The 26,132-nt window shown below is 38.8% G+C and overlaps 1 protein-coding gene and 1 non-coding gene across 10 annotated transcripts in view; both read right to left on the bottom strand.

Moving 5' to 3' along the window:
* Positions 1-1,927: 1,927 nt before the first annotated feature.
* The window catches only part of FRMD6 (FERM domain containing 6), a 248,170-nt gene continuing 223,965 nt past the window's right edge, over positions 1,928-26,132 (bottom strand). For all 9 annotated transcript variants that reach the window (XM_037983975.2, XM_037983972.2, XM_037983976.2 and 6 more), the window contains 8 exons: positions 24,204-24,359; positions 20,835-20,900; positions 19,926-19,994; positions 17,092-17,266; positions 12,180-12,515; positions 10,653-10,784; positions 6,829-6,920; positions 1,928-4,931 (listed from right to left, as the gene is read on the bottom strand). In XM_037983975.2, coding sequence (XP_037839903.2) covers positions 4,647-4,931; positions 6,829-6,920; positions 10,653-10,784; positions 12,180-12,515; positions 17,092-17,266; positions 19,926-19,994; positions 20,835-20,900; positions 24,204-24,359 — 1,311 coding nt within the window. In that variant the 3' untranslated portion in view covers positions 1,928-4,646. The remainder of the gene's footprint in view (positions 4,932-6,828; positions 6,921-10,652; positions 10,785-12,179; positions 12,516-17,091; positions 17,267-19,925; positions 19,995-20,834; positions 20,901-24,203; positions 24,360-26,132) is intronic.
* Positions 8,528-8,638, bottom strand: LOC119619229 (U6 spliceosomal RNA). The gene has a single exon (XR_005235645.1). It is a non-coding gene; the product is annotated as a U6 spliceosomal RNA (small nuclear RNA).

Below are 26,132 nucleotides of genomic sequence, written 5' to 3'. Positions count from 1 at the left end.
GAGACCAAATATATCAGAAGCTTTGGGCTGGGACCCAGGTTATACTGTTTTAAACTCTCTAGGTCATTCTAATGTCCAGTCAGGGTTGAGAACCGCTGCTATAGACTACAGCAGTTGTTGCCATTGTGCCAATTTTTAACATTCAACCAATTTATCAAGAGTGGATTTTAATTCATATTATAAAGCAGTACTTTAGTCTTCCCAAGGACTTTGCCAAGTAAGGGAAGATTGCCTGTTTCTCTGGGAGTAGTATTTAGTTTAGGAGATGACAACCTTCTGTGTGTAACACAGTCCCTTGGTTCTGCTTTTCAATCTTTTCCTTTTCTCTCTACCACACTGTCAATTCAGACCCTCATCACCTTCCAACTGTCTCCCCACCTTCTGTTAGCATTGCTCCCATTATTTCTCTCAAGCCCCAAACACACGTCTCTTCCTTTTATAGCTCCCTTCCATCCAGAAAAAAAATCTCAGTGTTCTCATCTGGGTGTCCAAGGCTTTCATGGCTAGATTGGAGCGTGATTACTCAAGCCAAAAGGCCCCTTGAGGTTCTTGCAGGCCCTTGACTGACCACTGTTATCGCCACCTTCTAAGCCTTTGCCTGAATAGTTTGCCCCTTACTCCATCCTGCCGTAAGTCCCCATGCAAGTAAAGTTGTCTTTCCAGTAAAATCTTCTCTGATCTTCCTGCCTCCCATGCCCCACCTCCCAGGTCTTGACTGCCTCTTGGCCAAAGCAATGCCAATGTAAGCCTTCTCTATGTCTGGCACACAGTAGATGCTCAAAAAACATAACCAAGTTAGCAAATAAATTTCATTTATCACACTATCAAAATTGGAGTCTGTCTTCCCTATTAGGTTCTGATCTTTCTTTAAGGGCAGTGGGTAACAAGGTATATACAGTTTAAGAAAAAAAAGCAAGGCTTTTGGAGAAAAGTCTGGGTTTAAAACTCTGCTCTACCATTCACTAGCTGTAGAATCGTGGGCAGGTTTGTTTCCTCAGCTGTGAAATAGGGGTGACAGCTCCTCGAAGGGTTGTGAGGATTAGACATGGTGTGTGTGATATCAGACACATAGTAGGTACCAGATATTCTTTTTCCTGGACTCCAACTCACTTACAATTTACCAGATACTCTGCAAAATTCATGAGTAACACTCACTAGAAAACTTGTTTTGGACTGTGTGAATCCAAATGGCTCTATTTCACAGAAGTTAAATGTTAGATTTGACAGCCCTCCTTTTTCCCACCTAGTCATCAGGGGCATACTAAACCATTCCGTTATCTGATCTTCCAAACAGTCCTTTGAATTATCATCTCCATTTTGTTGCCAAGAAAAGTGGAGCAAAGAGAAGGTAATGGATTTCCCTTCAGAAAGAGCTGGGGCTTTTCAGAATCCTCTTGACTGACTCTCAGCTCTGGGCTCTTTCCTTAATGCCACGCTGCCCTCATGTTCAGGCTTGTGAATGCATACTTTTAAATGCAACCATTTGTTTATTTTATGATTAAAGCAACAGAGTCCAGTGATGACGGTTTTCAGGGTCTAAGTTAATTATTTTAATTAAAATATTTCTTTTTAGAGGAGAGTTTTTTTCAGCCCCATAATTTGGACTCAACAGTGGCTGACTACCACAACCTCCTGGAAGCTTGATTCCTTCACATCTGCAACTAAGAAGAATAGTACCTGCCTTATGGGGATATGAGCATTAAATGACTGAACACATGAACTCTGAATACACGTGAAACTGGGTCTGGCACATGGTAGTGCTCAGCATCAGCTATTACTATCATCACACCAGGACTGTTTTGCTTGGAATTCTATCACATGGAATCTTGTTGTCCTTCACTGTGCTCCATTACGGTAAAGAACATGAAGAAAACACTGTCACTCCTTAATGCTTCTTGCTGGAGAGCTCTAATAATCAAAAAGGCAATTTAAAGGCAAAAAAGTAACTTTATTGACTGCTAAACTTACCATGAAACATCTATAAGAAATAATTACAAAATAATGCGGGTATTTTTTTTTTACATACTTTTGGTATCATCTTGATATGATGATCCTTTCACAGAAAGGATTATTTACAGTTTATGTAGATATAAAGCTCACTGTTGCAAATACAAATGTAGATGTGCAGAGGCAATATATACCAAACGGGTATACTGACAAGCGATAGATGTGTAAGAAATGCAGAATAAATAACAGCTTTATATTTTTCTTCTTTTTATTTTTAAAAACAATTTCCAAATACAAAATATGGATTATTCAAAGTGGATTTTTCATATACATATATATAATTCTGCTGCAAACAGTGGATCAAAAAGCAAAAGTGTTCTTAGCATGATTCATCTTTGAAAACCCATAGGACTATTCATAAATCCAATTAGAAAGAGCGTGTGCAAAACCACCAACAATGTCAGCAAAACCTTAAAGATCTGATTTTGGTTGAAGTAGAAAGAAAATAAAGTATAAAGCAGTACCTGTTTACAGTAATTAAATATGTTTTTTCTTTATCTTTCTTTCTTAAATATGTCTTTTTTTTAATGTTTGCAAGAAACTCCAAGGGCTAAGGAAATGCACTGCATTATGATCTGGGCTCCTTAGAGTACAAACCTCACCAGGCTTAAGCATCATCCATAAGAAATGGTGGATTACTTAATGACTTGTAAGTAAAACAGTCATTAAATGATCCTTTCATACTTTAATCCTTTTATGCAGAGACTGAGATACCTCCATACATTCCAATATCTACAACTTTGGTTCTATTAAAGTATTCGATAAAAGCAAAATAATTTTGACCACAGAACTCTAAGGAACTTTTTTTCCTTTTAAAGTGTCAGGTGAACCTAACGTGATGAGGCAATGTTGCCTACACATCCGCGACCCAGCACGGGAGGGGCAGCACAGGCGGGGCATGTTCCAGCTCACCCTTTGTTGTAATAATACTGACTCCCAGCCATGGGTAACACTGCTTATGTTCCGCTGTACCCTACATCTATTTCGTTACCTGAAAACATAATTTTGTATAAAAATATGATTGTTTCTTTAGAAAATAATATATAGCTTTTTTAATAAAACCTGGCAGATAGAAAAAAATGGTATATCAAAATATGGTAAACAAATGTTGCAAAATACTAAATCATTAAAAATATCTTATAGAAAGACATTGTGCTATGAAGTTCTCTCCTGAAGTGTGAGCAACGTTTTTACTGTACATCAAAAGATTGATAAGTTCACTCCCCTGACTTGGTTTCATTATATATTGTAACAGCAGCACAGCAGGTAACTGTCTTAAAAATGGCCCTTTCTCATACACTACATCTTCTGTACACTTTTACTTCAAAATTAACAAAAGACACCCCCAGGATGAGTGGTTTTCAACTCTGTTGCATATTAGCTCCATCTGGAGAACTTTAAAGGAAAAGGCAATTCTACCTGGGTCCCGCCACAAGAGAATGATGTACTCTGTCTGGTGGGAGACTCAGTCATTATTTCTTAAAAGCTCCCCTGCCAAATTCTGTTATACAATCAGTGCTGAGAATCATGGCCAAAGGCACATGAGGGAACAGTCATTCTGAACTCTACATATATCAACTGATGTCTGCAGGTATCACTCACTCAGTGACACATTCTCAATCTTAAGGAATTCCATCTATAAAAGATAGTCATGGAAGCCAAAATGAAGACATAGTAAGCTTTAAACACATATAAACATACACAATCCCATGTATTTATATATGTATAATATATACATAGAGTATTTTGGTTAGGCAGAAACTAGCATTGCCATAATTTGTTCTTGATAATTAAACAAAGCATCACCAAGCACCAACGTTTTCTAAGACATTTTCCATAGTTTTAACAGACACTGGTTTTGTAAACTCCACAAAATGCATTACAACATGAATATAATTCATCTGTTACTTGGATGTGGAACTCAACTGAATCCTGGAGCTTTCTGGAAGATCACAGAAGAGGACATGGCACTGAGCGGGGTGAAGGAGTCACAGACATCACAGCACGCACTTCTGGTTTTCTGCTTATTGCTTAATTCATGTCTTGACTGCACAGGTGCTTCCGTCACGTATGTATCTTTGGCTTGCTACAACCTCATGATTTTGACCACTCCATCAGTGTTCACTCTGGGACAGCCTCAGGGAGGAAGCAATGGGTATATAGAGCAACCGTCTCTCTGTTAAAAGGAGAGAATCTTCCCTCTTTCCTCTCCCAAACCATGAGCATTTTATGAGGGAATGGTGAAAAATTTACAAGCAAACAAATAAATCTAACATCGTTCACGTGATAAAAAAGATGTGACGTTACATGTAACTGAACTAAAAAGCATCAGATGAGCAAACACACCACACTCCAATATTCTGAAGGCTTTGCAATCAGTAAAAGCGCATTTCCTGCTGAAGGATCAGTGAACTTCCGGGCACTTGTCTTGCTGTACATTTTCTGTAGTTCTTTTACTTCTGTGTAATACTTAAAGTGCAATTGTTCCAAGGCTTTTGTTTCCATCATCACAAATATTATAAAGAAAGAGCTATGTTTAGGGTGAAGAAGATATGGCACAAGTAATATGTAAAGAACCCATGACTTTCGCATCCTCTAGCAAACAGTAAGCTGCCTGTACAGCTGCACACAGACGGACTTTATACAACAAACTCTGGAACTTCATCATGAGTGAGATCCAGAGAAAAGTATTTGCTGGTTCTTTTGACTGGAAAAGCATCTTGGATGTTGATGCACTGCTGGGCCAAGCAACTGTTGCAATAGAGGCCTTCCTCATCCAGTTCATGGCCACATCCAAAGGTGTAACTCTGAGCAGTGTCCTGACACAGACCTGCAATGCGCAGGAAGTCTTTCTGGTAAAGTCGGATGTCATCAAGGCTCAAGCTGTGTCGATCGGTGGAGGTCTTTGGTTTCCGACATATAGTCTGCAAGATAAGGGAAGGTTGAAACAACTTTATAGACTAAAGTGAAAGGTTAGAATATCTGCCTTGTAAAGAGAGATGCCACAGAACCACAAAAGGTTAAGTAATCCTTACATGTTAGAAAGTGGTTTCCAATCTGTGGTTTCTGGGCCCTATGAGGAAATATATCATCAACACCACCTCTACCAGTAATAATAGCAGCTAACATTTACCGAGTAATTACTATGTTCCAGACCCTGACGTAAATACTCGGCATGTATTAACTCATTCAATCTTCCTAACAGTCCTAGGAAGCAGGCACTATCATTCTCCTCATTTTACAGATAAATAATCCAAAACACAGAGGTGCAAATACAACAGAAATCCAACTATCCCTAGCATTTCAGAAATCAAGTAATTATCTTGAAATAAGGTCGTATAGGTAAAGACATGGTTTCTTTGTGTGTTTTCTTTTTTTTTCCACTAGGATATGGCAATTCAATGTGGCAACACTTTTAGGCCAAGGTCTGTTATTATTTTAATAAGAAAGGGGAAAATAAACCAATTATCAAGAAACACAGTTTTGCTCTTTAAAAGCCCAGAATTCTTGGGTTGAATATAAAGTGTCCTTGGTGCTGGGTCGGACATAGGGCGTTCTTGGTGCTGAAGAGGCTGGGAGGCAGGTACCAAGACTAAGTTCCCGAACACGGGGCTGGGGGCGGGGTTCTGCCAAATGCTGTGCACAGCGGGGGCAGACGTTTTTATTCACCCAAGAGGTGGTATTAGAAATAGGTTAAAAATGATGCTGATAATTACATGAATGGAAGGTATGTAATAGGTCATTTAAGGAAACCAGGCATTATAGCTTTAAATTTTGCTGCTTACCACCACAAAGGACAACCCTGTTAGAATAAGATACAATTTCTGCTAGAGGCAAAAGTTCCAGAAGCACGTTTTACTAGGAAGTGTCACATCTGAGTGACTCCTTGTGCCGATGCAGCCTTCCCAGGCTCCAACGGGATTTCACACATAGAATCATCTGGTCATCCCCACAGACTCTCAAGGAAGGCACACAATGTTCTCCCCATAGTGTGGGTGTGGAATCTGACTATCAGTTGTGTCCCAGAGACATCTCTTAAGAGTAGATTACTCATTGGAGTTTTCAGAAAAATATTTCATAAACATCATTTTCACATTATGGTTACTTCAGTGGAAGTAAGAGAAAGAAAAGACAAAGGAGAAAAAAAGGGAGGAAAGAGGAGGAGAAAAGTAGGGGACAAGGAGAGCCAGAATGCAAATGAGAAAAGAGAAACATACACAGAAGGGAAAAAAACAAGACACAAAGAGAGCCCAAGAAAGAAAGGCAGGAGGAGGGAGGATGTGCTCAGGAAGTAGGGCCATCAGTCACACATTACATCCAAATGCTGAAACCATTTCAGGGTATTTTATCTATATTGCTGGACATTTAATAGTTGAACCAATGATCACAGGTTGTCAAATGCTCTAGGCTCAGCATACTTTGAAAATTCAATCTGAATGGAATAACCAGAGTGTGGAAACATGTCTGCCAGAACACCCTGACAAAAAATATTATTCTCCCAGGTTGAGGACAAGTAACACACACACAGACACGTGCACGTGCACACGTGGTTCGACGGAAGCCCGAGGACCAGAGGCTTCCCAACCATATAAAGTGTGAAGCAAAATACATAATTATCTAAGTAAAAATCAACTCAAAGATAAGCAGAACTAGCAAATAAGATGGAAATAAATTCAGAATAAAGCTAGAATGTATCTAGGAAGGATCATTTCCTTAGGGTTTTTAATTTTTGCTCATCTGTATAAATGTAAGTATAAGTTACTACCTAAAATTTTCTATAACTTCATTTTCCTAATTGATATTTTTCAATTCCTTTAATACCTGTGGAACAGAATCGGTACTCTGGCCACGAAGCTTAACAACCGTTTCTGAAGAGCTCGAGGTGGAAGACCCAATTTCTTTCACAATCAACCCTGAAATAAAACACAAAGATAGAAACAAAAAATACTTCAAATTATTCATGCCTCTTGCCATATATTCTGACATATTGCTATCAGGAATGAAAAATCAAATATTAACCATTACCAAAAAGTTTCACTGTGACTCTTTGGTGGCAGACAACCAGGACAGCCCACACTCTCTCTCATCTTACAGTAAATAGAGATGAATGAGTCAATGTAGAGTTAGAGTGTAGGAAGATGTTTAGAGTCTGAATTTTCTAAAACTTCTAATTAAGCTATTTATAATGACGTTACAGACAAGAAGCAAAGACTATTGGTGTAAAGTCGCCTCTTTACTGCATATCATAAAGCTTCCCCTCCTCCCCTTTCTATACAGCAGCAACATTAAACTTAACCCTTACTGGACGCACACCTTCTAGATTTGGTTCGGCTTCGATGTATACTGGTGAACTGTGGGGGCTCTGGCCTCTGAAGTCAGACAGATCTGGCTGGATCCTGGCCCAGACAACTAATTAGCCATGTATCCTGGCCAGTTACTTAGCCTCCCAGTGTCTCAATCTCCTTCTCGTATAAAATCGGGCCAATAACAGCACCTGCCCGCTAGTTTTAATGACAATTACACAGTGAAAGCATAAAAGGGTAAGGTACAGAGACTACACATGGATACACTCAGTTCACGGCAGCTCTTTTTGGGTGATGGGATACTTGGCACATACCTCCTGCAGCAGATCCCCCCGGTAGGAGACAAACTGGGAGGCCATAGTGAAAATTCAGTACTGGGTCTTTAAGAACAACAGAGGCCCTAACCTAACCACCTGAGCACTCAGTGGAAACCCGCAAAAATTTCAGAAGCAGAAATCCAGGGCTGACATTTCCCTACATGACCGGCATATGAGTGAGGCACTGAGCAGAAACATGTCTCAGAAGTTAAAATTACCAATAAGAACTAGAGGTATAAGTGAACACCGCTGAAATTTTTCTTGCCAATGAATGAAGCAAATGTACTACAGGTCAAACCCTAGATCCATAAAGCCAAATGGCTTCTTAAAAAAAAAAAAAACCTTAAGTAATGTGATTCTTATTCAACTACTGCTAGTAGTCTACAGAATGACTTGTGTTCTATCCCTTAACTCTTTAGAAACATCTCATAATGACTCAGGGTCTAGCATATGCCATAAATATATTAAGCATTCAATAATTAATTCAATTGAAACATGAAATATGAAGACATTCCTGGTTTACAAGTAGACACTTTAAAAACTCACGGGATACTCATGTTTTAGGGTTTAGTACAAACTGCTTTAGGAGAGGATCTAGAATGATCTTTATCTTCTAAAGAGCATTAAACCTTTAAACAAATCATCATAGAGACATGTGGACTTGTGCACTGGTTGGCAACTAGCATGGTTCCTTTTGAATTTCCTGGTAAATGTGCCCGTGGCTATCATGCCTGTAAAGAGTCTTCTCCAAATCTAGACCCACCACTGAAAAAGTAAGTACCAACCTGGTGCTCAAAACACTTAACCAACTCCTATCACACTCTATAAGAATGAAAGACAGAGTGGTATACTTCATCACTACTCAATCTTAGCTGAGTGTTCTTTTTTTTTTTTTTTTGGAAAGATATGGAATGCTTCACAAATTTGCATGTCATCCTTGCAGAGGGGCGGGCCATGCTAATCTTCTCTGTATCACTGCAACTTTAGTGTATGTGCTGCCAAGGCGAGTACTTAGCTGAATGTTTTATAAGCAATGTTTAAATGCTCAGATTATAGAGAATTTAGAAAACTAAGATGATATAAGAAAATAAAATCATCTCTATCTATAACCCTAACATCCAAAGAAAAGGCTATTAACAGTTTTATGTTTTTTAAATACACAGATAAATATTCTTGTTTTTAATTAGATCACATTTTACATAATTTTTACTGTTTACCGTAACTATCCTTCTTATGTTATTTTGTTTGAAAAATCTCAAATTTATGGTTATATACCATATGAATAATGAATATGGTATAATTTAACCACTCGTTCTTTTTTTTTTTTTTGACAGAGTCTCACTCTGTTGCCCAGGATGGAGTACAGTGACGTGATCTTGGCTCACTGCAACCTCTGCCTCCTGGGTTCAAGCGATTCTCCTGCCCCAATCACCCTTGCAGCTGGGATTACAGGCCTGTGGCTGATTTTTTTTTTTTTTTTTTTGTATCTTTAGTAGAGATGGGGTTTCAACATGTTGGCCAGACTGGTCTCCAATTCCTGACCTCAGGTGCTCCACCCACCTCGGCCTTCCAAATGCTGGGATTACAGGCGTTGAGCCACCGCACCTGGCCTTACCACTTGTTCTTTCATTATTTTTATAACATTTCAATAAACATTTTTTATATATAAATTTTCTTAAACAGCCAGACTTTTTAAATTTTGTCTCTATTTAAAATTAACAGTCTTATAAAAATTAAATGCAAAAATATATAAATGCAAAGTCCAGGTCAGCTTCCCTCATACCTCCCTTCCCAGAGGCACTGTGGCATACACTGTTTTTAGACCATTTCCTTTCCACAAACATATATACATGGACCTATAATGTACATATAATTGTGAATTTATATTTAATTTAAATTAAAATGTAATTGTAAAGAGAAAATTCAATATCATTAAGTAAACGGGCAAAAAGGGACAAAGTTTGGTATATGAACTCTAAGCATGTTTAGAATAAGCAGCCTAATGAGTCAGCGTCGGTCAGAGAGAGGATTCTCTGCAGCCACAGGCAGGTCTGGGAAGCCAGGGTTCTGTCGGGTTAGCAAACAGAATCGTGAAATAAAAGATGTCTCCTGCTCTTGAAGACTAAGTGCCAGGATGGTAGTGACTATGTATTGGTCTGGTTCCTCTCTGATTTCCAATGCTTGGCACCTGGAGGAAGAGACTCAATGAACATCAGGAGGTATGGATCTGCCAGAGCAGGGACAGGCTACCCCAGTCTGGCCCTTCATTCAATGAAAGCTGGAAGGGGCCATTTCAACAGCACTTGTTCCTGAGGCATATTTCTCTAAAGAACAGACTGATTCATGATGTGTGACAAAAGCAGTTAGATGTGACTGATGTCTATAAACAAAACTCATACTGCTGCCATTTTTTAAAGATAGTATCTTACATGTGACAGAAATATATACTGTGTATTATATAACTATAATAGGATTAGAGTGAATGCGTGTTTTCTAGAAGAATTCATACAAATATGGAATTTAAGAGTGTCTTTCTAGGTCAACCCATTTTGACATTTGTCCTCCCAGACTCCTCTACCAGTATAACACAGTGGGGAAACAACAACAAACAAAAACCTGGAGGCCTGCTTTTGTTTCTAGCCATGCAGGATTTGTCCTCTTTGAACTACAGGTTAACTCATCTGTAAAAAGGAGGCCAGACTGAAGGGGTCTACAAGGCCTTCCAGATACATTACATGATTCTCGACACACCATAACATAAAGAGAACCCTATTGCACAACTACCTTTTGTCCAAAGCATGGAGCAGAAAATGCTAATTCCCAATCCTGGGTGTTTCTCCTCTTCCCTTCCTTCCACAGAAGGCACAGGATTCTGCAGTTTACAACACTGACCTGAAAAGCCTCTTAGTGCAGTCCAGTCTCTGATCAAGAGCCCCCAGCCCACCCCTTCTATTTTTTGAGGCACGTGTTTTTCAGTCCTGGATAACCTGCTGCCAAGGAAGAGTAACTTCCCGTAAGAGCTCACCCGAGTGTCCGTTCAGCTTCCGCGACATGAGCATGTCCTCCGTGATGTAGATGCACATGTCTGGGCTGACTTCCAGAGGCTCTTCATTCATCTGCTCCAGATCCCGGGGGTCATCAACCAACATCTCTATTTCTGACACAGAAGAAGGAAAAGACAGTTAATAACAAAAAGGGAAATGACCATCATAATATACGACCATATTTTGAGAGTGGCTATGTAATTATTCATATTTGAAAATAAATTTGCTAATGAGACTCCAATAGGAAACTCCAGAGACCATTTTCAACAGGTGCTACTCTCTCTCTCTCTTTTTGAGACGAAGTCTCACTCTGTCACCAGGTTGGAGTGCAGTGGCGTGATCTCCACTCACTGCAACCTCCACCTCCTGGGTTCAAGCGATTCTCCTGCCTCAGCCTCCCAAGTAGCTGTGATTACAGGCACATGCCACCATGCCCAGCTAATTTTTGTATTTCTAGCAGAGATGAGGTTTCACCATGTTGGCCAGAATGGTCTTGATCTCTTGACTTCGTGATCCGCCTGCCTCGGCCTCCCAAAGTGCTGGGATTATAAGCGTGAGCCACCGCACCCAGCCTACTTGTTCTTTCTTATAGGACTGCTGCATCACCTACATATTTTCTAATACTATAATTTGCCAATTATTCTGCATTTTTTAAGAAGAAAAACTACACTACCTTGCTGCAATGACAAAGGGCAAACCGAAACTGATGGGCCCTTTGCCTGATGCCAAAGCAAGGCTCACTGACACAGGCAGATGAGCAGTTCACAAAGCCCCCATGTCCACAGCTGCCTACTCTCAAGGGTACTCAGTGACTTGAGATCCACACAAATTCTACAGAAACTAAACAGATGGTCTGCACTTTTCTTTAACTGAGTCTATCTTTTCCCTTAAGCCTGAATGCTACAGCACTTATTTGAGACAGAAAAATAATGTAAAAGAGGGCCACAAATGTTAAATTTGGCTGAGATAAGCCATAGGATTCATCTTATCTCCTTAACACGCAGTAAGTTCCTATCAGCCAGGTGCTATATTTCTTTTATCCTCTCTATAGTTCTGGTTACATGGGAGGCGCTTAAGAAAAACATTACTAAGTAACTCAATGGTGTGGACTCCAATTTTTATTTTGTGGGGGGGGTCCAGAAGTTCAAGATGTTTCTGTCACTATCACTGTACTCCACTGTGTCGTCCTAACTACTGTTTTATTTAATCTGGGAATTAGAAATACAGACACAATGGCTGCAGGACTAATCTCCAATCTACTTCATAGAAACAGCTAAGACTTTGAGTCCACAACCATCCAGTCTTGTGGCCGCAAAGGATCACAACTAGAGGGATGTTTTGTTCACAGCCAAACACAAGCAATTCAACCAAGTCACTGGGGAAGACAAGACACCTCTTCCACCCTATTACTACTGCCTAACGTTGCTCTCCAGACACCAGTTCTGTAGAACCAATGCTTGAAAAAACTGGGAGACTAAACAGAGAGCCAGTGAGGACAGTACTGTTACCATCGTCCTGCGAGTCCTCTTCCAGCCGGTCTTTGCCGCCACTCTCTACCCCTGAGGTGTGGGAGCTGCCATGACTGGTCATTGAGCTGCAGGTTTTCAGCTTGCGGTGGATGGCACTGCTGGAGTAGCTGTCTTCTGGCCCCGTGTCCCGGGGCTTGGTGTCTGCCTCAATGCCCGAGGTGTGGGAACTGCTGTGGCTGGTGGTGGAATGACGGGACAGGCGCTTGTGCTTCATGCTGCCCGCGCTGCTCCCGCTGGCCCGCGATCGTTTTTCCAGCTGGTCCATGTCGAGGTCCAGGTTGTCACTGATGTAAGATTCCCGGTACTGCTTCTTCTCTGTGTGGTGGGGAACACAGCTCATGATTACATCAACCAAAACAGAAGGAACGGCTGGTGAGCTTAAGTGACTCATCAGGCCAAGAACAAGGATAACTTGAAGTTCAGAATCTAGTGACTGGAAAGTAGTAATAATTTAGATAGGAATTTGACTTCAGAAGACTGAAAAATGACTAAAAACCAGTGTAACAGATTTGAGGGGGATATTTAAATTACTCAGTTTTTTTAAAGATTCAAGCAGTATAAGAACAGCGGTATTTAAAGTGCAGTTACAGACCACTTCTTGTCTGCAAATTTATTGGTCCACAGTGAAATAAGTTCAGTGAGTGATATGAACATTTAGAAACTTCCAGAGCTTTGTGACATTGCCATGACAGCCACCAATGTGATTTTGTATTTTGCGAAAGTATCCACAGCATATTAAATATTTTAAAAATCTGGCCCTTTTCTGCAGATAATTTCAGAAGCACTGCTCTAGAAGACTACTTAATAAATATAATTATGTTAATTGCCATTCATTTTATTTGTTCATCTGTTCAATTTGTTCCATTGTTAGCTTAGCTCTAGCTGTTGAATACAATTTAATATAAAACTATTCTTCTGAGAATTTCTTGTGAAGATTCTAAAATTTGGATTTTCATTAATATAAGATTGATTTTCTCCACTTAGGCTGAATTAGTGAGGTTTTATCATCTACTTAGAAAATACCAGTAATCACTACTGGTTTGATGATTTCCAACTCTGACTGGTAAAGCTGTTCTTTGATTTAACATGTCAGTGCTGTTCTTGAATGCAATCAAAAACACAACACTGTAAAGTCTCTTTTATTACATACTAAACTAACCATTCCATTAAGGCACAAAGTTACAACCCAGCTGCCAGTTACAACTTGACTGACACAAAAATATTATTTTTGTCTTTTAGGTCAGAAATGTGAAACAAGGAAGAAGTTTAGATTCCTTGCCTTTTTAATACTGGTGAGAAATAATACAATACAACAATGTCAAAAAGGGAGAGTGTATTTGGGGACTGTTAAGTTGATCTAATTTTAGAAACTGCTAACTAGTAGACTAATTGGGTTCTCAGGGGCCTGTTAATGGATTTTAATTGTCTTGTTTCTTGGTTAAGTGAAAATACTTGCATGCCTGATGTCTGAATCCAGCTCAGAAGTATAATCATCACAGGGTCCCCAGAGAGAAAATGGGCAGCAGGAGAAAGAAAAGATGCGCCTTCTAGGATGCAAAATGCAAAAAAATGCTTGGAGAAGGCTATGTGCACATTTCCAGGTTCCAGCCCATTCACATCTTTCTAAGGAACTGGCTGAAACACAAAGATGAGTATGTGCTGCTACACAGAAAGCAGGCTGAAACCAGACACCAGAGCTCCACGCACACATCATCACAACAAAAATGCATCCAGAGACAACTTGTCATTCAGGGAGCAGACTGGGGCCTAACAATCCCCATCTTCTGAATCAGCAGGTGTGAGATGAAGGTGGACAGCCAAAGCAGTTTGCAAAAATTACCGTAGTTCCTATTCACTGTGGTTTCACAGTAATAGCCATGTGGCCCTTGGATGAGTGGTAAGCGAAGAGAAAAAAGTAAAAGTCTAAGTTGTTGGAGTTCCATTGTTCTAAAATAATTAGGAACTGTGGACCTAATCATTTAAAAGCTTTTCTGCATCTTTACATATAGCCTTTTTACTCCCAACTTCCTGATAGAGGTCAGTATAGTTCCTCTATACTCACTAGTATACTAATGAGTATACAAGTACTTGCCAGCCTGTTTTCTAACTATTCCTGACTACATGTTAGCATGGCCTGGGTGTTCCACATGGCTGGCTTCTGTTCCCTCCCTAGTGCTGTATCACACCCTTTCCAGACATTTAAGAAGCTTCACACCGTTCAGTTACAAACTGAGAGAAACATTAAATAATTCTGAAATGTTTTCTAAGAAATGTAAAATGTAGCCTCTCATCCACCTAATAATCACTGGTGTCAACAGTACAGATCATCAACATGCCTGTGCTCTTTTTACTCCCTCTGTTGTAAAAGATCAGAGACAATGAGGTTTTTCATACACTATTTTAGAAAATAATGCAGTAAATGTGACTACTTATCCCTAAGAATAAGCTGCAGCTCTTGAATAAAGTTAGGCTTAAACATTTTTTTTAATGATGTGAGGCATGTTTTTCTTTCTCTTCTAAACCCTATAGAAAAATCCTTGTGATCATTTTCTACTAAAATGCTAACATAGTGTTTCAGACAAAGTGACTCTAAATAAAATTAAGAAAAACACAGACTCTTTTTATGCTGTTTTTTGCTACACTAATGCCCAAAAAAGAGCTTTTCATGTTAAAATGACAGAGCCCTTAAATGGGGGTGAGATCATTGGATTCAGGCCAAAGTTGACCCAGAGAAACTTAATTTCAGGCCGTTTTCAAACCTGGAAAACCTCTAAGTAGAAGAAACTAAGTATGTGTCATTCCTTCATTCCTCTACTGCTATGGTTTGAATATCTGTTCCCTCTTAAACTCAGGTTGAAATCTAATTGCTATCATAAATCATATGATATCATATATCATAGTAGTAAGATGTAGGAGTTTAAAGAGATGATTAGATCATGAGAGATCTGCTTTTGTGAATGGGTTAGTGCCATTATTGCAGCAGTGGGTTCATTATGAGAGGGGGAGCTTGGCCCCCTTTTACTCTTTCTCACCCTCTCTTTGCCCTTCCACCTTCCACCATGGGATGAAGTAACAAGAAGGCCCTTGGTAGATGCTGGCTCCTCAATCCTGGACTTCCCAGCCTCTAGAACTGTGAGGAAATAAACTTCTGTTCTTTAGAACTTACCTAGTCTGTGGTCTTTTGTTACAGCAGCACGAAACAAACTAAGACGCCTACTCACTTCAGCCTCCAAATATACTTGGTACTATGGTTGGCAATGAACAAAGCTCTGTCTCTTTGAAAACTCAAAATTCTTTGTAATTTTTACCTTAGAACCTACAGATGAAGTCCATTAATTCTTTTAGGCTCTAAAGGGATTTCTTAAGGTCATCTGAACAAAAAATATACTAAAATGCTGCAGGCAGAAGAAAGCTAATAGAACAAATCAACTTCTCAAGGTGTCATGTTAGACGTTGAGGAATGAAGCTGACTTGGCAAATTATGGGCTCTGCACCTAATTATGTCACCTATTCTCACAGGTTTTCCTGCTTCTTCATCCTCTTCCTGCCCCCATCTGAATTCCTTTTAATATTCATGTCAGCATAGGAGAGAGATATTTGTTACACTGATGAGTTATGGTGGGGAAGAACTGGCAGCAGCGGAAGCCAATACACCTGACGGTTATACCAATTCTCTCTGAAGACACATGCAGTTTGTGGCAGACAGTGAGGAATGATTCATGTTCTAATCGCTACTAAATTACAAGAGAATTGCCAAACTGGGTCTCATTTGGATTGAGAGAGAATTTTTGAGAGAAATCAATCAGAAGCACAAACTTCTATAAGGTCTTTTGTTTATTTAAGAAAGGATGGGTATTTGTCTTGTTTCTACAGGAAAGATGAGGTCTGAGGTGTCAAAACTTGTCTCAGACATGAACCTAAAATATGAATCTTCACCCTGATATTCACACAAAAACACCGAATTCAATCTAATCAAATTACTGTTAGATATTACTACAATTTGTAAAACTAATTTTTGCAAAAAAAATCTTTGAAAGCATAAACAAAACCCCAAAGCATTTTAAAAAAAAATAACAAAAGAACAAAAAACAAAAATCCAAATACGTAACGCAGTAGTTTTGAGGATTAGGGTTGGGGTGTGTTAAATGGAGGAAATCCAGGGTGCCACAACTCAAGATAAAAGACTATCAGATTAATGTTGTAAAGTTGAAGCCAGATGTTACAGACCCTTAACACTGCCTTCTTTCCCACCCTGACTTGCTCCCCTTTTCAGGGCCCAGTGCTCTGAGGCCCCAGATAGACTGCTTTATTTCATCTGCATCTCAGCAAAGCCCCCAAAGGACTAGCTGACTTCCCTCTCCTTTGTTTGGCATTCTTGCTAGACCAGACCTGGGGGCCTCCCAGCTGTCAATCGGAGGCTGGAGACACATCTGTGACCCACCTTTATTATCACTCTAACCCTAAGAAAGAATCACATTGGAATGAATTCCAGACCACCTGTGGATAATAGCACTAAGGTGGGTCAGTGTACATACAAAGCTCTAAAATGTAGATAAAATCTGAGTTGCAGATAAACCCTTGCCCTGTGCCTTTATAGGTGGCTTTTTGCAAGGATTTTCAAGTCAGGCATGGGAAAACCTTAGAGACTGTACTTGAGAGATAGCTAAATGGAGTCACCTCAGATATTTTGAATAGGTGCTACGGTAGGTGGGGCTCAAGCCTAACCCTTTGCCTTCTGGAAATACTGAGATGTAAATAGTAATGCTGCTCTCAATCTGGAGAGTCCCAGTTCCAAAATCCAATTCTGTAGGAGTTCAAAACCCCCATTCAGAGTAAGAGGCCATGGGTGGCAAAGGTACAATGTGCTTCCATGCCCCAGACCTTGGGATACCTTCGTTTTCCTCCAGCTTCCGGATATGGCGCAGGACAGGCTGCAGATTCATATAGAGGCGGTGGCTGTTGCTCAGCAGTTGCAGGAGGTGTCTGGAGCGCATGGGGCACCCTGTGTAGTATATGAGCTTCCGGGCTGAAGGCAAGCCATCTGGCAAAATCTCAAATTTCTTACCCTTTGGAAGGAAACCATGAATCAAATTCAGGAAGAAAAATCTCTGATTTGCCAAAATCCTCTTTGTTTTCTATTTGGTAAGGAAGATTATAGATTCTGAAATGCATAAAGCTTCATTTAAAATTCCTTGCGGGATAAATTATTGTTTTCCCTTTCAAAAATGTCATAGGACAGGGGATGACCAGAAATTCAGGAAAGCACCTAGCCACAAGGGTCTGTCAGTAAACACTCACTATCCCAAACAGCTGAGGAGTGTCTTTGGTTTCTCTGGCTGGTCAGGTTATTTGTATAATGGAGAAGAGAAGGGTCCATCATAAAAGAACCATCAAATGTAATCCCAACACCCTAACGCAGCAACAAGGCGACCAATTCTAAAAAAGACTAATGTATTCAAATATTTATTGAATTCTTAATATGGACCAAACATCTTCCTAGGCACTGACAAAAAAAAACCAAATAGGCAGTGAATATGACACACAAGGTTCCCACCCTCACGGAGCTATATATCCCAGCAGGAGAAAGAAACACACAAAATAATTACAGTTTATGATAAATTCTTGGAAATAAATAAGTAAGGAGTTATATAGTGAACAATACAGGATACCTATTTAGGGTTTAGAAGAAATGGAAAACTTCCCTAGCTGGACATAGAGAGAGCTGGCAGTTGGAGGGATGAGATGGGAAAGAACAAGAACAGCTATCAGTAGAGATATAAGGAATCTCCTTCTTCAAGTTCGTGATCACTAAGATAAAGTCCTAAGTTGAGGGCAAGGCTTTGACAAAGTTTCTTACAGTTATGGGATATTATGAACTCTTTCAACTTTCCTAATAATGAATAGGGCAGCTGAAATACAAAAAAGAGTAATTCAGATATAATGATTCTCAGCCAGAGGGAGGAGGTAAAGCAAGGACGGAGCATATTCTAACTACACACTGAAAGTCTGTACGGAGCAGTATGGGCTTGTATAGCCCAGATAGGGATAAGGTGGAGGTGTTTTGTTTTTTAAATCTCTGAACTTTCCCTCATTTTAAAGGAACTACCAGTGGATCCCAATACTGAAATAGTAACAACTGACATTTTTTGAGCACTAAGCATGTATCCACTCATTTGATCCTCACAGCAAGTCAAGGGAGAGAGTTAATTATCCACATTTTAGAATGAAACCAAGGCACAGAGTTTATGTAACTTGCTCAAGGTCATACAGCTAGACAGGGCTGAGTTGGCTGCACGAAGCATCATCTGAGAAACTTGTCAAAATAGATTCCTCATCTCTACTCCAGACCCACTGAGTCAAAAACCTCCCAGAGGAGGATGATGAGGCAAAAAAGGTCCTCGGATAAGGGCAATACACAAATAGATTCAGTAAGCGCCAAGTCCAGGACCCTAAAAAACCCTCAATTTCATAAATGTACTTTATTATAACTTAATTTGGGGCACGAAAGGGACAAGTGGGTCTTAATTTGCTCATTTTCAAACAGCTCAGATCCTTTCACAATTAGCTTGAAACAAAAAAGAGCCAGTTAGGAGGAGACAGGTTAGGCCCCGTGTAAGTATAAGTAAAGTGAAATCAGATTGAATTGTGCCCAAGTAATTAAAGTAATGTGAAGTCAGAAACAAATCTTTTGACTTACAGGGCAGTGTGGAGTCAATGCCCACATTCTATTTGTAATATAGCCCTTTATTTACATAGGCCATCTTTCTTACAGGAGAGAAGCCCATGTCTACAAACCCTTATCTTTCTTTTTTTTTTTTTTTTTTTTGAGACGGAGTTGTGCTCTTGTTGCCCAGGCTGGAGTGCAATGGTGTGGTCTCGGCTCACTGCAACCTTCGCCTCTCAGGTTTGAGCGATTCTCATGCCTCAGCCTCCCGGGCAGCTGGGATTACAAGTGACCACCACCATGCCCAAATAATTTTTGTATTTTTAGTAGAGACAGGATTTCACCATGTTGGCCAAGCTGGTCTCGAACTCCTGACCTCTGGTGATCTGCTCACCTTGACCTCCCAAAGTGCTGGGATTACAGGATTGAGCCACTGTGCCCAGCCAGAACTATGACTTTTTATGACCAAATATACACATTACTAATTCTTTGAAACCTACCAAAAAAATAGATATAGCTGGCAAAGAGAGAAATATTTGGGAAAAATCAAGGCGTTGCTCTAACAAAAGAAAATGTATCATTCTCAATATTGTAAGAGTATTTTTCCCGTTAAGAATTGCAGACCTCTCTTTAAAATAATGAGTTTTAAATAGTCAAATATTAATATAAACCTCTTTTTATATAATTCTTTATTCTTTGCTCAAAAGAGGTAACTTTCAAAAGAACTGGCTAACCTCTACATGAAATATCTTCTGCAACTAGAATAACTTAGGGACATGTGCTAGGGACCAAACACAAATTAAAATTACTAACTTCTTTTGCTATAAGATTATTATTCACTATAAGATTCTTTGATTTTAATTTCACCACTGATATGCGTGACAATGGAATATATAGCACATGCATTAAAATACAGGAAAGCCAATTATCTTCAGAGTCAACTTCTTAAAAATTGCAGCTTTTGTGCCTAAGACAATATTGTTTAAAAACAAAAAAATAAAAAACCACAAAAATAAGCAATTAATGGGACTTTTCTTTTAAGCCAGTTATTTTAAACTTACCACAAACACCAATTTTCCAACATTTGTCCAGGGGAAATCATAAAGTAATTGTTTCTCTTCATCTAAATTCTGTGAAAAGAATATGCATATGGAGTTAATGGGAAAAATGATACTATAAACTGGTTCTAACTTCTTTCCCTGAAAACCAAAACACAGTAATTAAAATCTGAAAAAAGCCCCCATATCTATTTTGAGAAACACAGACAGTAATTAAGAGATTTCTTGATAACGATTCTGTGGCTTTTGGTTCCTGTGTGACTGTATTAACTAACCCTTTTAAGGCAATCTTTTCCCTTCTGGCGTATGCCTAAATTTAAATAAAAAGTCCAAAGGACCCAGGCATTCAAGAGATGCAGTAAGGTGCTCAGACTTTCATAATTGGATATTTTGCCTACGCCAAAGATAAGACATGCTTTTACTTTCCTGTGTCTTGCAGAGAGAGGTATCTGTCTCCCTTTTTGATGGCTGCAGGATAACACCGTCCCACCTGCTAAAGTTACTACTTATTTAAGGGGTAAGTTTTATCAGAAAAGTGTAACGGAAGTTAAAATGTCTGGTCAGGCACAATATCAAAATGTTGCTTTTCTTTCCACTTACAAATGCTCCAAAGGATAAAAGAATATCTAAAATCAATGACAAACAGAAATGTTTGGATATTAATGATCTGTTAGTGATGAACCTGGGCTAATCTTTGGCTTACTGTTTTCTGTTATAGAGGACTTATTACTGTCAACAATCGGGCTGAGTCACTTCATCCATCCTACATCATCCACATCTGTGCTAGACAAATAGGAAATGACCAGCCAGTGGCCCAAAATGAACTACTGAAGCTATGGCAGGACCACAGAGGCATGCTGTAAACATAAGACATGGCCGACAGCATTTGACACTTAATTCTCATTTACTAACCTGAAAAATCTGTATTCCCCGCATGGTCAATCCAAGAGTCAGTGAAGCTTCAATTTCCCTTTTATCCTGTAGGAATAGAATTTTATAGAAAATTAAATGTTTCTATATATTTTTTCTACAGTGGACAATTTAGCACCAAAGAAACATTTCAGGATTGAAATTCAGGACTGAAAAGTTTTGAACTTAAAATAACTTTGCTCAAGGCTTTCCACATACCTAGTTTCCTACAAGAATTAAGAAAACCATGGGCACATATTAAATCAAGAATGGTGTATTCTACTTTTTAAATTTCTGAGATTTTTCAAAGGTTTAGTGTTTTTACTATATTACATACACTTTTGTATCTGACAATATTCTAAACACTTGTTATTGAAAACTCCAGTAAACAAGGCTATTTTTGCTGCTTTTGCATCATTTGATTTTTTTAATCTTGTATCTCATAATTACTCTGTTCTCAGATGTTAGAATCTTAAATCTAATGTAATAGTTATACTCTGAGATGCATAAGACTTTGTATGTTTAAAACTGGGCACATCTTCCAGCTCTTAAGTCAAAATTAGGGGCAAGTGACCAAATATTTAAGGCTCTCTCATGAGGATAATAAAGTTGTACAAGCTTTGTATTCAGTTAGTTTGGAAATACTTATTTTTAAGAAGTTCAATGATCACTCGCCAATATGATACATGGTCTACCAGCTAAACCATAAACTGTAGAAAATAAACTACAACAAGCGTAAGGGAAAAAGAAACTCCACAATTAAAAATGTACTTTAAAATTCAGCCACATCCTTTAAGTGTTCAACTGTAATAAGTATAGTGTATAAAGTTCAAAATAGAAGAGAAATGAAATTACTAAGTAAATATTCTCATTATGAGATTTCTCAACAAACACAATGAATATGCAGATCTTTTTAAGCTTAGTGCCAGTTTCCCCAGGAACATGGGATGAAATATTTTTACAAAATGTATCCTCACTGGCATTATAACTATAAGACACAGCCTATTTCTACTATTTAGGCTGTTTCTTTCCAACTAGTATATTTTTACATCAACAAAGACACATATAGTATAAGCTTTAAGAGGAGAAACTAATCCATCATTATATGAGTTTTGGTCAATTTCGCTTTCAAGGCTGTACTGACTGCTTTCTGGAATAAGGCTATGCTCGTAAAAATGCTGGTTTTCAAGTATAAGGTATATACTGGTGGAAAAGGGACACAAAAAAATGTTTGTTTTTTTTTCCAGAATGTTCCCTTGTCCTTTGTCTACCTTATTTCCAGTTTATGAGCAGACCCTAAATGAAGCAGATTTAACGGCTGCCACTGAATTGCTCTAAAGAATAAAAACTGTGCATCAGCTAATATCTTTTCCCCCACTTCATTCTGTTACCTTTTTATTAAAAATCTTGTTTTCAGCAGATAAGAGTCATTTTCTATGCAATTTAGAAGCTCCATACTTTAAGTAAACTTGAAAATTAAGTTTTACACAGAAGATAAATTGGGGATATCTACTTCAATAAAAGATTCTTATTTCTTAATAGGATTCTTTAAAACAGCAAGCTTCCCCAGCAAATAAGGCAAAAAGCAATTAATGGTTATTGAGCACTCATTAATGTGCCAGGTATTCCACCTCATTATTTCAGATTCATTATCTCACCGAAGCCTCCCAACCTTGTGAAGCATATTGTATCATCCCCACTTAACAGACAGCTCAGGATTATAGTTGCCTAGGATGCCAGCTATAGCAAGTAGTGACATAGGGTTTCTAATTGACATCTGATTCCAAAGCCACACTCTTACTCTTTCCAATACATCATTCATACTTCTAATACATTTTAAAATATAAACTAATTATCAAAACTGTCATTTATTTGCATCTTCTCATGTCAACTGAGGTGTCACAAATGAAATCTCTTAAGGCTAAAAACAAAATGACCACTCAGTCCTTTAGGAATTTAGCCAAAGAGATCTTACGGAACTCAATTATGCCTTTCAAGGATGATGGGGCATTAATAATGCATCTCTTAGGCACAGAAGAGAGATAGAAAAAACATCAGTTGGTCCCTTAAGTTTTCTGAACCAGCTAAGAAGATTACTGAGCAATACATCCAAACTAAAGTCCAGTTTCCAATGGTCTAGCTATGCTAATCCTACCACAAAAGGCATAGTAGAGATAACAAGCATAACACTAACAATGGCAATGGTAACAACGGCAAACTTAACATCATGCTTAACATGTGCTGGGCACTGTTTTAAGTAGTTTTTCATCCAACAATTCATTTAGTATCCAGCAATCCTAAAAGGCAAGTATATTGCTGTCCCCTTTAACTATGGGGAAACTGAAGTACACAGAGGTTAAGTAAGTAACTTGGCCGAGGTCACACAGTAAGGAGTCAAACTGAGATTCAATCCCAGGCAGTTAGGCTCAACTGACAGTGCTCTTAACCACTTCATCCATTTGGTTTGAGAATATACGTTTGAATACTTAAATGGGTATTCAGGAGTTCTTGCCAGCAAAGTGGCACTTAGGGAATAGTGAAAGGGGTTAGGAGGAGGAGGGGAAGAGAAGACAAGATGATATAGAGTACTGTGAGTGATTCCCTGCAGAGCATGGCCCCAGTTGTCATTTGGGTGTGTGACCTCTGCCCCAGAATGAAAAAACGAGGCTAGAGATACACGGGACACAAAGGAGAGTAACTTCCAAGAGTGAGGAACATGTGTAATACAGTTCCGTAAGCACACAGCCTGTGTTATCAAGAAGGCCTTGACTAAATCTTGGCTTTGCCATTTAGTTTTGTGATCTTAGGTGATTCACTTAATCTCGTTAGGCCTCAGTTTCCCGGTCTGTAAATTAAAGATTAAAGTACCTTTCATGTAAAGTTATGAGGATTAAAAAAATATAAAGTGTGCCCAGTAAACACAGGACTCCATAAACATTACCTGTTGCGGTAATGTTCTTGTAATTGATGGATACGATGCAGGTATAGCTTCACTTTGAGGAATATTAAAAATTATTTATCAAATAAGTTGCAAATGCTATTCCCCAAAGCAGAAAAGCAGATTTGGGGAGGAGAGAAAGAACAATGCCATAATCACTGAAAAAGTGAGATTAACATTTTATAGCCAATTGTCATCTCACTATTAGAACCATTAAAAAATACTCCATCCTGCTTCCAGGCCAGAGGAAAACCACCATGGCCTCCAAGACTGACCTGCAATAACAAAAAGCAGTTCAATGAAACTCTTTTAGAAGTGTGTAAAAAATGAAATAATTTTTAATGGAAATGAAATCCTAAGGTTTTCCTTCTCAATCCTATTGAGATGATGTTTTTTTTTTCTCAGAAGCTGAAGACTTAGTTGCCGTTTCGTACCTTATACAATCTGTAGTAATGAACAGCGACGTCATCCAGTCGGACGGCCTCTTTGATATATTTAAGATGAGCTTCGGAAGCCGTCAGTGCAAACTGATCTTTGTGCATGTTTGGAATGTGCTTCAGGATGTAGTCTTTCCCCCTCTTGGAAACAACCTGTTGGGATACAAGGGGTGTGCAATGCAACATTTGTTGGAGAGATGTAAGCTCTATCCCTACCCCCAAAATGATGAAAGAATGAGAATCTAAAATAGCCATGTAAACTGGTTGGTTTCCATTAGAAAATTCCCACTTTCATTCTGTTTTCACCATCTGTTATGTTGCTGGGCTGAATCAGCTAATACTAGAAGCTATAGAGTCAATTTAATTGTACTGCTGAATACCTAAGAAGAAAAATCACAACAAATAGGAAAAATAAGTTATCTTTGCTTTAAAGTCACCAAGAAAAAAAAATTATACAAACTTTCATAATTTTGTACACATAATTGTTTATACTTGCAAGTTTATACTTGGTACCATGAAATACATCTATAGTAGGCACATCTTCAGGTTTTGGATCCTACCTAACTCTTAAGAAAATTACAGCCACAGAGTGGGAGGTTCTAAATGCTAATCAAAAGAAGGCAGGGGACTGGGAGAAATTCTCTAATTTTGGTTCCTGCATAAGAGGCTGATATGAACACTGTTGGAATATTTATGAGAGAATCGTTTCATTCAAACATTCATTGTGATTCACTGTGACTTAGATTTTCATCAGACAGTACTCTGGGCTTTCAGATGTCAAATATATAGTATCCAGCAGCTGCAGGCTAAGAGAAAGGTGTTGATTAAAGTCTTAGCTGATTCCATAAGGAATACAATAGATGGAAGGACTTATGCAATGTGAGCAAAAGAATCATGCTCAAAATAATCAAAATTTTAAAATTACAGAATTTTTGGTTTTAAAATGTCTTTATATTGATATTTTGTTTCTTCCTATTGAATATTTTACAAAGAATTAAATATGATGAATTAATAGTCAGTTGTCAAGTTCTGCTAAGAACTCAAGTTACAGATTCTTCTTTCCAGGTTCTTTTCACGTGGTAATCAGTTAAATCAGTTATTTGTCGACTTTTTTCTCAGGTCAAAAGCACACTGAAAATAGTATTTGTAAGGGCACTAAAGTAGATGGTTTTGGCGATCCCAAGGGTGGGGGAAACTGGTATCTTAGCACACTGGTTGCCCTGGCATACTAACTGGATTTCAGTAATCAATATTCAATGAGCACCTGATGACAACCAGAGAATGCAAACATGCTACAGACAGCAATAGTTTGACAGACATTGTGATTTCTCTTCAACAAATAAAGCACTGTAAGTCACACAGCAAAAAATTACTGAGTACCTCAATATGAAGAGCTGATGAAATAGAAAAGGTTAAGGTTATGCCCATCTTTCAGAACACACTAAGAAACAGTTTATTGGGAGCAAGAAATAAATCATTTTAAAATAAGATGTAAAACACTATACCCAGGTTCTTCTTGAGCACTGGGCACCCAGATGGTCTGCCCAGAAGGAGCAGAGTCTCAGAGGATAAGTAGGAGTTAGCCAGGTGAAACAGACAGGGGCTTCACCGGCTAAAGGAACTGCAAGAAGAAAGACCCGAAGCATGAAACACCATAGTAAGTACGGAGACGTACCAATGGCTGGATGTTGCCACAGCCTAAAGTTCAAGATGCAGGACAACCAGAAAGGAAGCTGGAATGGTTGGCAGGGACTATAATCTGGAGAGTTTCTAGGTTATGCATGGGAGCCTGAGCTTCACTCCACAGGTGACGGAGGAGGCCCTGAAAGTCTAAGTCAGAAGCAAAATCATCTCATCTGCAAGCTGTGGAGTAAAGACCGAAGCAGGGACAAGCTTCTGCAACAGAGCTGCTGAGAACAGGAACCT

This window comes from Chlorocebus sabaeus, chromosome 24 (genome assembly GCF_047675955.1).
Source record: "Chlorocebus sabaeus isolate Y175 chromosome 24, mChlSab1.0.hap1, whole genome shotgun sequence".
In the NCBI taxonomy this organism is placed as follows: Eukaryota; Metazoa; Chordata; class Mammalia; order Primates; family Cercopithecidae; genus Chlorocebus; species Chlorocebus sabaeus.
This window is presented reverse-complemented; position numbering and strand designations above follow the sequence as displayed.